Below are 14,225 nucleotides of genomic sequence, written 5' to 3' on the forward strand. Positions count from 1 at the left end.
CGTTTGAATTCCTGCGAATCTTTGGACCTCAAGTAAAGTGAAATATGGGGGTTTTGTTTGCAACCAGCTGGAGGGTGTGTTACTGTTATCCAATGGTAATCCTCCACGCAGTACGGATTAATTATACCGTAATCTCTTTCACCGACCATAACAATTCTTCCGTATCCGGTCCACGTAACCCCAACGAACAAGTTGTCGGTAGTTCTCTCACTGTCATATGGGGTCCATTCTGGGACCCACCCCTACAAGAGTAAAAAAGATCCCCGCAGAGTGCTTTGTCCCTGCTACTACCACCTTTTTATTAACGCTCCCCCTTCCCGTGCTGTCTCTCCGAAATTCCCCTCCAACAGTCCAACTTCCATCCGCCGAAAACAGAAGGGCCCAAGCGAACGCGGAGAGTCGCTTCCCCGGATTCCAGAAGCTTCCAGCACTGCGCCTGTCGGGCGCCCTGCGAGCGGGGCCAGAGATTCAGCCGAGGAGCCCGCGAATCGGAGCGCAATGCCGCGCCGGCGGCGGTAGGGATGGAGGCGGCGGCGGGGCCATGGCGAGGGGAATAGCGCGCGCGGCGTCGTTCGGCGGCCGCGCGACCGCCGGGTGGTTCTCGTACCGCCGCGTCACCGTGGCCGTCTGCCTCGGCAACCTCGTCGCCGCGCTGCTCGTGCTCCGCTCCCTCACCTCCTCCGCCCCCGCGCCCAAACGTACGCGCAATCTCGGAGCCTCCCGTCGGGTGTTTACGAATTTGGCTCACTCGATCTGATCCGGTGTTATTCTGAAACTTCTGTTTAGGTGTTGAAGTGGTGCAGTATACCGAGGAGCAGATTAGGAGGGTGGAGGAGTCGATCCGGATTCGCCGCGAGGCTGAGCCCATCGAGCTCGTCCAGGCGGTATCAATCTAAACTTTATTGTAATTTTTTAGGATTGTTTAGTTGATTCGTACCCGAGAGTTGTTCTTACGACTTTGGGATCTAATCATCGAGAGTTTTGTGTACCAAAGGTGAAGAAGCTGCGGAAGGTTTTCGCACGGGAGGAGAAAAGGCGGAAGAAGCTGCCGCTGGAGCTGAAGCAGAAGGTGTCATATGAGATTGTGTGGCAACTGCACGAATTAGGGGATAACAGCAGTGTCATCCAGCAACGAGGTATTAATGCATACCTGGTTTTAAATAGCAACCAAATGGATTCCTGGCCTTCTTACACCTACAGTATTTGGAATTTGACTATGATTTTCCGTGGTACATGCACATAATTTGGACTTGTATGTTTATCATGTCTGGCTTGATTGACAACTTGACCACGCAACAGGCCTATTTTTGTCAGAGCTTTGTTGCATTGTTAAGTGATTTCTTGCAAGTTTCAAATTCTATAATTGACTGTTGCACTGTTATAGCTTTAGATGGGCTAGAATGATGGGAGTTGGAAGCTAGAGACATTCTATCCGTCAGCAGGAAGATCAATTGTCCTTACTGAAACAACTGAACCGTCTAGAATCTATCTTATTTGCTGCATGAGAGAATTTGATGAGCAACTACTGCATATTAATTATCCCGTTGAACAGAAAAAATGGTACCACTACTGTGAAATGCAGATGGTTAGGCTGCTAGGTGAGGAGACTGGTGCATAGCTTGGTGGCATCAGCTGTTTGCCTTTGCCATTGTTTTGTTTGTTTTATGTTTTACAGCTCGTTTGGTACCCATCATTTGGGCCTAGAATTCAGGAATTCATTTTGAATTCCAGAAACGTACTTGTTTGGTTGCCACGGAATTGGCCACAGGAATTCAATCTCAAATTCCATGGGATGCACTATAACTAACCCCAGTTCCTTTCCAAAAGCCATCATTTCTTTGGAATTGTGTTTTACTCTCCAAATCCATGTTGTAGACAAAAACATGATTTTTGAACAAGGAATTCAAATTCAACCAAATGAAATCCTATCAGAAAATTGGATTTCATTTCATTTCTACCAAATGAAATGAAACGATGGTTACCAAACGGACTAGACTTTCAAAATTAAAACTAAAAGTGAAATCATGAGTGCATGTTTGCTGCTTGCTTTTGCCACACATGCAAGGTCTAGATCTTCATTTGAGTTATAAGCAGCCCTATGAGATAATTTAAGTTGTCATCTTCGTCAGTGATGTTGAAGTTCTTATGTTTCTTTTCCCAAATACATGACAGAAGTTCTGGAATCATGGCGTGTCGAGACGCTAAAAGATATCAAGAGTGCATCTACTCAGAATTCATCAAATTTGGGCTTCTCCAATGAGGAAGCACGTATGTGATTGTGAGCTTTACTTCTATATGTTCACTTTCCTTGCTAAGGATTTAGTGTCTTTTGGGGTGCTTTATAAAGTTTTTTTCTCCTTTCTCAATTGTCATACTTGGATTCAAAATTCTCTATAGGAATATTAAAGCGAGCCCTGGAGTTCAACTGGCATATGCTATTGGAGGACATTGGTCTTTGGATACCACTAGAAATCTCACACACCGAACATGATGATAAACCTGACAATGAACCAGAAGGTTTTATCCCTAACATTGGCTATGCTAATTATGTTTTATAAAGCTGAACACATTCATGGGGTCAAGGATTACAGTTACAGCTTTGAAGTGCTCAAATAGATTATATTCCAATTAAATTGTTGCAGAAGAGGAGATAATAGCAGGTCCACCTTTGGATCCACAATGTAACGCTGAGCTACATGCTGATTATGGTGGTGCTGCCGTGAAATGGGGCTTAACTCACCACAAAGAATCTGCTGCTGATTGTTGTCAAGCATGTCTAGACCAGGCTAAGAATGCCAAGCCAGGTGAAATGAAGTGCAATATATGGGTTTATTGCCCATCAGAGTTTGGTTGCTATTCACCGGATAAATATGAGCATAAACATCAGGAGTGTTGGTTGAAACAGGTACCCCTGTTTACTGTGCCCTTATCTATCTTTTGAAGCTATTACCCTTACATATTTGCATCTTTAACCTTTTTTATTTTGGATGAGTTCTGTTTCCCGGATTAGCACCGGTGATTTTCTTATGCATTTTGTATGTGATGTAGAATAAACTTATAATGATGTTTAGTGATTTAATAGAAGAAACAAAATAGGTCATGCTGGTGCACATATTACTGTGCTTCATGTATTGTAACATTGTCCTAACAGTTCAAACAACACATTTGTTTTGGGCGATAATTCTAGAAAGTTTTAATCCTCTGCACTTGCAGCTGACTGATGTTTTAATCCAAGTTTTTTTTTTGCTGAGCTTTTCAGTTACAATTTAGGATGACGCATTGGAAAAGTTTGTCGTATAATTTTTAATGGGCCAAGTATACATTGACTGTGCTATGCAGCAAATAGTGCTGGCACATGTTCTATAATTGAACTGTTCTTTCCCTGTTTTAATTGCTATTGTACGATTGTTTAAACTTCAGTTATGGTAACAAAATGATTAAGTGGTTATATTGCTTGCAATTTCTTGATCTTATCATGCACCAGTCTGGTTAGGCCACATAATGATTAACTGACGAGTTAGGTTCATCTCATTGCACCCAAAAATCGACAATCTAATTTTGTGATAATGCACTCTGGGTGTGATCTTTCGCCAATGTCTCCTTCTGCTCAAAGATTTGTTCTATAAGGCACAGTATTCACTTAAACTGATGAACATTCTTTAACGGCTTATTGTTCACCCCGGCTAAATTTATCTATCATTATGGTTTGCAGGCTGACCAGCCTAAACTGAACTTTAAAGACAGGTATTCCGAGTCTTACAGAGATTCTCATCCCAGAGCCCCTGTTGTTGTGCCCTGGATGTCAGGTGTCACCAGCGCGTGAGCTGCTTGGCCCGTGCAGCCCATTTGAGATTGGGAGATTTGCCCGGATGCTGCTTTGCTGACAAACCTTCATATATATTCTTTGTTTGCCACGATGCAGTTTTCTTTTTCACCGGATATTTCGCCATGATGGAAAACTTAGATTAGACGATCTGATAGCACAAGGCTCCTTTGAGGGAGGCTTGTTGAGGTAGGGGTTAAAGGATGCGGTGTTTATGAACTAAATCCAATGATTCATCTGAGCCCATGGTGACCTCCCAATCTCAGTTCGTGGTCTTCTGTACTATTGTTTTTATGGGCAGGTTCTAAAATGCATTGCCGGTCACATGTGATCATGGGTGTGAGCCTGTGAGGTTGTTAAAGTGCTTGAAATTTTAAGGAGGCACGAAAACAAAAGCGTGAATATAGAGCATGCTATATAATATGAGGACCTATAAAGATTTGACTTGTGAAGTTACAGAATTCCTAAATAGAGTAAATTCCACTCCATGCAGCATGTCAGTCGTATTGTGGTAGTTTGAACTTCGAACCAGATTTATCTTTTGTGGCACACACAAACAAAGTTACTACAAATTAATTGGTGTATAATAATTAAATTTGCTTGTCCCCAAAACAGAGTAGTGGAAGTATTAATTATCTGGTTTTTTTACCAAGGTATTAATTATCTGGTTTAAACTCCTTCAAAAATTATCTGGTTTAACCGTAGGTAGAAACGGTACGACACACCAACCCGCCAGGCCGCCACGCATTATTGCAGAGCTGGGGTTCACAACTGACTGGAACTACCTCGCCTCTAGCCTCTTCCTCCTCTCGCTACGCCCACACACTATCCCCATCAATCCGCGCCGCTTCACCAGCCATGTCGGGCGGAAGCGGCGGCGAGCGGCGAGGCTGGAGCCCCATGGACGCGATCCGCAGCTTCCCTTCGACGCCCGAGTCCCTCATGTCCCAGATCGACGCCGCCATCGCCTCCACCGAGTACGCCCGCGCATGCGCCCTCCTCGACCCCGCCTCCTCGCGGCCTCAGCCTCCGGCCACCGGCAGCAGCAACGGCGGGGAGGCTTCTGCCGCGCGGGCTTCTCCTTCTCCTGATCCCGCTGCCGCCCCTTGCCACGACGCGAGGGTCGCGGACGAGGCGTACCGGGCGGCCTGCGCGGCGCTAGGGGCCGGGAGGCCGGACGCGGCCGTGCGGTCGCTGCGGGCGGCGCTGGCGAGCTGCCCGCCGGAGAAGGCCGCGGCCGTCGCCAAGGTGAGGTCGATGCTGGCCATCGCGTCCGCGCAGCTTCACAGGCAGCAGCACCAGGCCCAGCAGCTCAACAGCAGGAGATGAAGAGATATTGGTCATCTGTTTCGTCTTTAACAAAGTAGTACTTTAACAAAGTAGTACCAGTGGTTATTAGATGCATTGTCAAGTTTATCCTCCAGAGAAGCCTGCTCTTGTCGATGCAAAAGAACTTGTGAAGAGAGAATAACTCGTATGCAAAAGCACTTCCTTGTGAAAAGAGAGCGCGATTTCTGTAGCTATGACTGTATAAACAGTCAAAGTGCAAAATCGAACAATCAAAATACTCAGAATCGAACCAAGGGAATACGTTTGGGTCTCAGAACAGCAAGAATTGCACATTCCATTTCACAGTGTAAATCGGGAATTACTCATTGCAAAACACCATTTGTGAGAGCAAATATATCAGAAGCTTTTCTTTTATCTCATGTCAGGATCCTTGCGTTTCGCGTACATTTGGCTTACGAAAAACACTGGAAGTTCGTATGCACAAATGAGCTCAGCTCAACAACCTGAACTAGTAATTTCCCAAAAATTATGCTGAGGTAAAACAATCATAATTTGGGTGACCAATGCTGCTGCCATGTAAACTGATGTTACAGTGCCAGACTCGTCGTTCATTAGTGTATCAAACTTAGAAGAACCTCTGCTCGGTGCAGTTCTAGACTAAAATTCCACGAGGGCAGGAATGAAGAGGCCTCATAAGCAATTCTTGATGTCAGAAAATATCGCCTTTTCTTTATTTGCTGCTTCGACATCGTCAGGCGATGCAACAGCGACCACAACCCCATTGTCATTGACGGTTCCAACAGCATCAGCAAACTCCTTGAAATCCTTCACACTGCCAAATGAGAACAAACATGATAAGGGATATTGCACAAAATGTAGACATGGGACGTGTCCGTATGTGGACAAAAGGTATGTGGAATTTGGACAATGGAAAATCTACCTTGTTGCCAGTATCTCTTCACGCCTTTGCTGGCGTTCCTCCTCAGTGATGCCCAACAAATATCGCATTAAACTGAACACAGCAACATCTATTCTTAGTGAGCCGTATTCTTTACGGCCTATGACACTATGTACATAAGAGCATAACTTGATGGTTCATTGTTGATATATAGTCTAAACTAAACTTGGTTGCAAACAATTTGTATCTCCACTAAAGAACAATTAATCTGTATGGGCATGCATCAAGAAGGTTCAAGGTTGCATATCAACGTATCTTTCAAAAAATCTGCATGGACACCAACTCCAAGTAATATGGGAACCAGCAATAAGCCACTGGTTTACATAATCCCAGTATTAGCAGTTCAGAGCACATTAACATGTAGAGTTGGCTGGCTACAACAGTAGATGGCATGCATCATTTGTGTCTGAGTCAGACTTCAGCTGAAGTTATTATGTACTTAGCAGAATGGAGAGATGGTTATGTACCTGCTGTAACCTTTAGCATCTGGTAGCTGGTACGAATCAACATCACCTATGGTACCAATAATAGCTTTTGTGAGAGCATCGTTATCTATCTCTAGTTCTTTGAGGAACTTCGATGTCCCATCATAGACCTCTAGTGTTTTCAGTAAGTTCGGGTCACGGTATGACAAATAGGAGAACACTCCTGCAAAAGCCAAAAGGAAATGATATTTAATACTAGTATAATGCAGAACCAGCAGAGAGTAACATAAAGTACTTGCTATGACATGAGTGTAAGTGGGGGCCAATTGATCTCTAATCCTACCAGCTATCAAAGAATGAATAATAAGACTAAAATAGGCACAAAACTAAATCACCTGAATGAGTGTCAAAATCACAAAACCCTCCATATGCACCACCACTAACTCGAACACGGTCCCATAACCATGTATTGCTTATGTGCTTGGATATGACATATGCACTTCCATTGAGCTGGTATCCACTTTGGTATAGGTTTCCAGCTTTTCCAACATAATTAACCTTCAGACGAGAGACAAATTGAGCACCATTCAGTAATTCAACAATGGAATAATAATTTCCTGAAGAATGCTAAAAGCTAATGATGGAGTGCCAAACAAATTAGCCTTACCTGTGTAGGGATACAAATGGCTTCATTAGTGGAAGGCAGTCGAGAGAGCCATGGCTCAGTTTCCAGGGATGGAGCACTTGGTAGTGAATCAAGAAATTTGGCAATATGCTGACCAGATTTTTCAAGATTTTTCGAGTCGCTTGTTATGTTTATCAAGCAACCTTCCTTAGAAAATAGAGACTTCCTCATTTCCTCAAGTGCAGCAGATATTTTGTCCCATTCTTGATCAATCTTTGTTTCCAGGTCTCTCAAGTACTCAAGATAACTGGCAATAGCAACATACAAATCAACATTTCAAATGAGATGAATGCAATAGTGTCCCCCGTATAGGTACATGAGTATTACAGCTTATACTAATACACTTTAGCTAATTCTCAGATGCCTGGGATTTGTGAAAATCTCAATAGCCTACAATTGCAATCTTTGAAGGCATGTAACTATAGTAGGATGGTTGGATGTTGATCCAAAGACTTAGAAATGAAAATGGTAGCCCAAACTAATATAGACCTGTAAAGTAGTGAGAATTGCAAAACCTAAAACAAGATGTCATATCAAAATAATATCTACCAGTGGAGATGTCAGCATGTGTGTTGCAAAAGACTGCTTGCTAAAAACAGAGCAAACCTGTGTTTTCAGAAAAGAAGCAAATACCAATGAAAATAAGCAACCAAGACTCTGAATCAAAAGTTTAAACTACAGCACACTACCCATGGTCATATTATTATGCTCAAGCCCATAATCACTTCAGAAGCCAGCTGGCTTAACAATCTGTAAATGGTTTGTGTATACCACAAGGAATCTCACCTAACACCACCCATTTGCTCACCAATCCATCCAGCTGCATTTAACTTAGCATCCATTCTAGCCGCTGCTATACCATGGCCACTGCCCCTCAATCGATTCTGTGTTAGAAAAATCGTTAGATAACACAATACATGCACATCGATGGCTGTCTACATCACAAATATACTAGCTCAGTACCTCCATTCTTGCTTTACTTTGGGAAACAAACTGCTTAAACCTCTGTTGTTCTGTGAACTGAACATCTTGAAGAAGGCAGTTCATCTGAAAGAACATAACAAGGATTTATTTTCAAGATGCAAATGGAAGATCAGTAACTTGGTGACCACAGCACCGTAATATTTGTACAGAGAGATGCACATTAAACAGATTAAGCATACCAGATGAAACAAATCTTCTACTCGTGTTGACATTGCCTTTCCCCGAACGACGATGCGAGTAAGGGGATCTTCTTTTCCCTTTATTGAAGATGTCAATGGGTAAACTGATATGCCTCCAGTTTTTCTTCCAATTAACTGATTAAGCTGCACGAAGTCCATGTCTTTTGTGCCCATCTCCAGTAAGGATTGACTGGAATGAATACCCAATTGGTTCAAATACCATATAGTATATGAAAGCACAGAGGAAAAAAAATTCAATCTTTCATGATAAATCAGTAAGTATGTATTGATCGGAGAGCTCACCAGAACAAAGGCAACAGTTGTAGATGCTCTTTCTTCATTGAACTCATATCAAATAGAACTTCGGAGTAGACAACATCATTGGTGAAGAGATCATGTTGCAAAACCTTGACACCGTTGATCTCCCCCACCTAAAAATGGAATTCCAGAATGAAGATTATAGCATCTTGTGTAACTAAACCAAAAAAGCAAAGAAATACTCCCTCCGACCCATATTACTTGACTCAAATTTGCCCAAATATGGATGTATCTATGTTTAAAAAGTGTGTAGATACATGTAATATTTCGACAAGTAATATGGGTCGGAGGAAGTAACTAAAAAAAAGTCTCCTCAGGAAACCGAAGGTAAAGTATGTCCTAATGAATAGCTAATACTTTTAACATTGCCAAACCATCACATGCACTTTTGAGAGGAACTTCTCCATATCCTACTAGTTCTACCGAACTCCAGATCCTAGTTTAGGATCGAGAATTGGGTATTTAGAGTCTTAGATTCATAACTTTGAACTTTGGCCAACAAACAGAAAACATGTAACTTCTGACCAATCTGCAGGATAGTTCAGGTGTTGTTAGGACCTTGCATGAGCTATTTGCTAGCCTCTAGTTAGCTTTTCTCAGCAGTGATAGATTATTGCCTAGGCCAATTACCCAAGCTGAGCAAAGGACTCTTTATCTTAACAGACGATCAAATTTACCTTTTAAAGTGAAAAAGATTTGGGAAAGGAGGGGAGCCTCACAGATTCACATCGCCATGCACGTACATATCAACTCTATAAGCCACTATTATTAGTTATATACTACAGTGCAATCAAGTCCTGAACTGTAATCATAGCTCTTGCCGAGGCTACATTTGAGGGGGAAACAATGATAGCACCCAAATAAGTAGATCAAAACCCAAACCGCGAACCTTGATAAAAGAACACTGAGCCAGAAAGCACAGTTTCCATTGAACTTAGATCTATGTCAGCAGACCTCTATTTTCTTCCGCGATTAGGGCTTGGAAAACAAAGAACCAAGGATGATCCAACTATGTATTGAACTAGGCTTCATCCTTTCCTATAGCTCTAATTGAGCCAGAATTTTGAGCTGAGGTAAAGAAATTCGCAGCCCTATGGCCAAATAGGGCAAAAGTGCAAGAGAATTACCTCTATCGGTACATGAATAGGCTTTTTAGGGATATCTTGTAGTGACAGGCTAGGGACAGCTTTGAGAGCTTCTGGAGGATCTGGAGTTTCTTGTTTGTCCTTTAGCTCCTTTGTAGCACGTGCCAATTCTGCAAGATCCTCCTGGGTCATGCTAGATTTTACTTGTTTTAGAATTTCTTTCTCAGCAGCTTCATCACGTGAGGCTTTCTCTGGATCAGGCTGCAGAACAAGTTTCAAGTGTAAGAGGCAAGAACAACAAAAAGCTCGCTTAAGATAAAACTCTAAGATGGGAGCTTAAATGTAGACCTGCATTTCAACTGTGACACGATGCGCATTTTTCAAAATGTATTTCTCAATGAGCGGGGAGAATACTGCTTTGGATCCCTCTTCTGCAATGCGTGCTTTGAGTTGCTGCAACGGCTGTTCATATTTCAGAGGCTCAAAAGGGTCCATGTCATATATCCATTTCCCCTGCAAGTTTTGAGAAGTTGAAGAAAATAAATATATGAATATGTCCAAACATACCTCTTGCAAATCATGAATAGGGTGTCCATACCATCGAACGAAGCATCAGTGACAAGCCTCGAGGGAATGATCCTGTATTATTCTCCCTTAGAGAGAATTCGATTGTGTTCATGGATGCTTCCACTGCTTCTGATGCAAAGCCTTCCTCTGCCAAATTCTTCAAAATTTGCATAACCAGCTCTTCAACTTTTTCAATGTTATCCTCAGACACACCTTTCAAACCTATACTGAATTGTGGCTGAAGAAGCTCATCCTCAACACCACCTCCCACAATAGCCTCTCCTAAACCACTTTCAAGAAGAATTCTTTTAAGTGGTGAAGCAGGAGTTCCCAGCAACAGGTGATCCAGGAAACCAAGTGCAAGCTCAGTTTCCACGTCCAGTGGCTCCTCTGACAAGAGCCAATTAGTGCACACCATATATTTCTTTTTTAAATCACCTTCTTGACCAGCAGGATACTTCTCAGCAATCCTCACTGGTTCTTTGAAAAGTCTCTGTGGCATAATCTTTGATTCATTAGGAGCAGGGCTGGCTTCAAATAGGTCAAGGTACTCTGCAGAAGAAGAGGCAGTATAAGAAGAGAAAACAATGGCGGCAAAAAAGCGAAAACCAAATCACACAAAAGGTGAAAAAAGCAACCCTGTGAATAAGCATGAGTAACTACCATTCAATAGACACATTACCACTTAGAATGCGTAGTCGCTCTTTAGTGTCATCATCGCCGTAGAACCAGATCCTAGCATTGCTTGGATGATAAAACTGACTGTGGAAATTCTGAACATAAGAAATCCACAAGTTGAGGATTAAATCCAAACAGAGTACTCAAGCAATATTAGCTTAGTGGTGCACGAAAATTCAGAGAACATGACTCTGCAGTCCCAGAAGGAATCCATCTATACAATTTCCAATAAGAAGTCACTAAAACTTCTCAGTTATATAGTAAAAGCCTTTTCCTCACTCATGAAAGCCAACATCTAAAAGAGCACAATACATCACATAACCTTGAGAGTGTTGAGACTAAAAGCGAATGACAAAGTAAATATCGATTAAAGAAAAAAAAAATACAATATTGGAACTGAGGGTGAATATCTTCTACAAACCTTGAACTCTTCAAATGTAAGCTTTGGGATTTCATTTGGGTCCCCGCCACTATCCACACCATATGTGTTATCAGGGGAAAGTGCCTGTAAAGAGCTAAAATAAGTTAGGCACTTCTACTTGTAGCAACCACCATCTAAAATATTGACTAGAGAGAGGCTGGGGAAAAACTTCAGAATCTGGTAACAAAAATACAAAGGGGTATTCAAGAGCGGGAGATTCAGAAAGCATCAACTAAAGAAGCATAGACTAGAGATAGTTACAACTAAACATGACAGTGCACTGAAGTTTTAGATAAACCCAGTAACCAGAAAGCAGAATTAATACAAGCGGAAATGCAACAGCCTGAACCTGGTGCATATCAGTACTCAGATAAGGAGTTCATCAGAAAAAAAAAAAGGTATGCAGTTTGTCAATATACAAGTCTGACTTTAGTGTTAATTGATGGAACTATACGGAGATGGACAAAAATTCAAATATTTCTAGGGTTCACTAATCACAGTAAATGCATTGAAACTTGAATGGATCCTGATCACTTAGAATATCCAACTGGTGATCCCAGGGTACTACCGAAGCAAAGGATGATAAAAGACATAATCTAAATCTCGTACTTCACTCAAAACCATGAATGGAAAAACAGAATTGAACAAAATGCTCACCTGTTGAGACACACGCCCCATTATGTTATCAGGTTGCGAGTAAACTCCTTTCATCTCATTAAAGACAACACCTACATTCACATGTTGAAGGATAGCATTTCAGCTACTTTTTGAGGAATGAGCAGGCCTAGCTTACATATGAATGTGTTTGCTTCATTAAATAGCCTGTTAATCAAACCTTTATAGGATATCTCTTCTTCAGGATTGTTAAGCTCATAATGCCAACCTTCCTGCTGAAATGTTTGGAAATCCTCAACACACTTAGGGAAAAATACAGCATCAAGGTATACATCTACCAAGTTATAGAAATCCTGCAAATAAACAGAGAAGTGATGAGAATGGTACAAAAACAGTGATGTGTTAACGACTGAAGCAAATTAGTGGCTAATAAGTGTCACCTTGGTGTTTGTTGATGCAACTGGATAACATGTCCGATCCGGATAGGTGAAGGCATTCAGGAAAGTGTGCAAACTACCCTTTAAGAGCTCAACAAATGGCTCCTTCAAAGGGTACTTTCTTGATCCACAGAGAACGCTGTGTTCAAGAATGTGAGGTATGCCAGTCGAATTTTTCCTGGTAGTTAGAGGAAACTTATTCAGAAACGACATAACAGGCTTGCATGCAATCATACATTCTTTACTTCTTTCCATGTCAGTGAATAGGTCTCCCTACTTTGTTTTTTCCATGACCAATAAAACGAGGCAAGGACTAGATGCACTTACGGAGGGGTACGGAATACAATGCCAAACACTTTATTCTCATCGTCGTTTGCCACAGACATCACTTCTGCGCCTGTCTTCTTGTGCTTGTAAAGAACAGCAGTTGATTTGCACTCATCTATGACCTGTTCAGAGACCTTTTCAAAGCCCAGCTTTGCTGCATACTCATGGACATCATCTGTATCTGCTCATGTCATAATGAAACAGGTCATGCACTCCGCAGAGTCATTCTCAAGCTGCAACTTGTAACAGTATGACAGAGGTTACTCAAATAAAAACAGTGATTATTTTCCAAGCCGATTACAAGATCATGAGGAAAGTAGCATACAAGTGAAGAATTTCATGGTAACAAACGAGTATGAGAGACTTCACACAACGCGACATCCTTAGCCCTTTATTTCCAACAATCAACTATGCACTTACACACTGCTAGAGACATTGTCTCCCCCTTCCTTCGGAAGCAGCGGGTAAACCGTACATGAGCTCGGGCAAAAAGCAAAGTGGTTCTCACCATGTGGTACGGGGGAGGGCGAGGTGGAGACGGCGGGGACGGACAGGCGCCTCGCTAGGCCGGGCGCGTAGGGCGGCCAGTACCGCCCGGCGCAGTGCAGAGGCGCGGCCGCGGCCAGGAGGCGCGAGCGGCTGGGCAGAGAAGGGCTGCCGCGCGAGGAGAACGAGGAGGAGGAGGAGATAGACCGTCGGCGCGGGCCGGACGAAGCGGCGGGGACGAGAGGCCTGGGCCTGCCGCAGCGCTGCAGTATGCGGCGGCCGGAGGTGCGGAGCAGCGCCACCCGCTCCATGGCGTAGGTGTCCAGCTTGCCGTCGTCGGCTCGTGGGGGTTTGTGGATTGGAGGAGGGGCAACGTCACGTGGCGGCGTAGTAGCTCGCTGCGGCTAGGCTTCGGTTTTCTTTCTGCTTCTGGGCTTTTTGGGGGGTTTTTGCTTGGGCTGGAAGAAGAAGGCGACGAGAGGAGAAAAATCTCCGATTTTTATCTTTTGAACGATGAAATATTTTGATCCAATTTCGTGTGGTTGATAGGCTGTGAGAGTGAATTATGAGTACACGCGACGCAGAGTTGCCGAATTTCGTTGTTGTTTTGTGGACGTGTATGCAGCGTGTACACTGGACAGGTAGAGAGTTTTGCAGGTCTCGAATTGTAAATACTCTCTCCGTCCAACAAAAGATAACTTTGTCCATGAATGCATCTATACACTAAGTCATGTCTAAATACATCCAAATTTTGACAAACTTAAGACATCTTTTGTTGGACGGAGGGAGTATATTTTTTCACGTTTTCTTTTGGAAACAGAAATGTTTCAATCTATACCGTACTGGAGTAGAATTTTTAACCCATCTACACGTAAATGCTTTTCTCACATTTTTTTTCCGCTAAGATTCACATAAGTAAATATTCTGCCTCTGAGATATCTGGTTTT

At 42.8% G+C, this 14,225-nt stretch overlaps 3 protein-coding genes across 4 annotated transcripts; 2 read left to right on the forward strand and 1 right to left on the reverse strand.

Moving 5' to 3' along the window:
* The first annotated feature begins 310 nt into the window (after positions 1-310).
* Positions 311-4,264, forward strand: LOC100838297. Of its 2 annotated transcripts, none has more exons than XM_010237783.3 (7): positions 311-698; positions 787-884; positions 995-1,136; positions 2,176-2,268; positions 2,398-2,517; positions 2,643-2,905; positions 3,713-4,264. In XM_010237783.3, the coding sequence occupies exons 1-7, from the start codon at positions 542-544 to the stop codon at positions 3,821-3,823; spliced, it is 984 nt and encodes a 327-aa protein (XP_010236085.1). In that variant the 5' UTR covers positions 311-541; the 3' UTR covers positions 3,824-4,264. The 2 variants fall into 2 exon arrangements, with proteins under 2 accessions (XP_010236085.1, XP_003570582.1); XM_003570534.4 differs by having other exon boundaries at positions 312-698; positions 2,173-2,268.
* Positions 4,265-4,413: 149 nt separating this feature from the next.
* On the forward strand, positions 4,414-5,342 carry LOC100833409. Its single transcript, XM_010237784.3, has one exon. The coding sequence runs from the start codon at positions 4,682-4,684 to the stop codon at positions 5,150-5,152; it is 471 nt and encodes a 156-aa protein (XP_010236086.1). The 5' UTR covers positions 4,414-4,681; the 3' UTR covers positions 5,153-5,342.
* Positions 5,343-5,491: 149 nt separating this feature from the next.
* Positions 5,492-13,589, reverse strand: LOC100836872 (presequence protease 1, chloroplastic/mitochondrial). The gene is made up of 19 exons (XM_003570529.4): positions 13,301-13,589; positions 12,793-12,973; positions 12,469-12,643; positions 12,249-12,381; positions 12,071-12,141; positions 11,414-11,497; positions 10,997-11,087; positions 10,346-10,866; positions 10,096-10,260; positions 9,790-10,008; positions 8,648-8,775; positions 8,345-8,534; positions 8,145-8,228; positions 7,968-8,065; positions 7,164-7,428; positions 6,892-7,054; positions 6,539-6,719; positions 6,054-6,125; positions 5,492-5,945 (listed from the first exon to the last, which is right to left on the reverse strand). The coding sequence occupies exons 1-19, from the start codon at positions 13,587-13,589 to the stop codon at positions 5,804-5,806; spliced, it is 3,252 nt and encodes a 1,083-aa protein (XP_003570577.1). The 3' UTR covers positions 5,492-5,803.
* Positions 13,590-14,225: the final 636 nt, after the last annotated feature.

Source organism: Brachypodium distachyon, chromosome 3 (genome assembly GCF_000005505.3).
Source record: "Brachypodium distachyon strain Bd21 chromosome 3, Brachypodium_distachyon_v3.0, whole genome shotgun sequence".
Taxonomy (NCBI): domain Eukaryota; kingdom Viridiplantae; phylum Streptophyta; class Magnoliopsida; order Poales; family Poaceae; genus Brachypodium; species Brachypodium distachyon.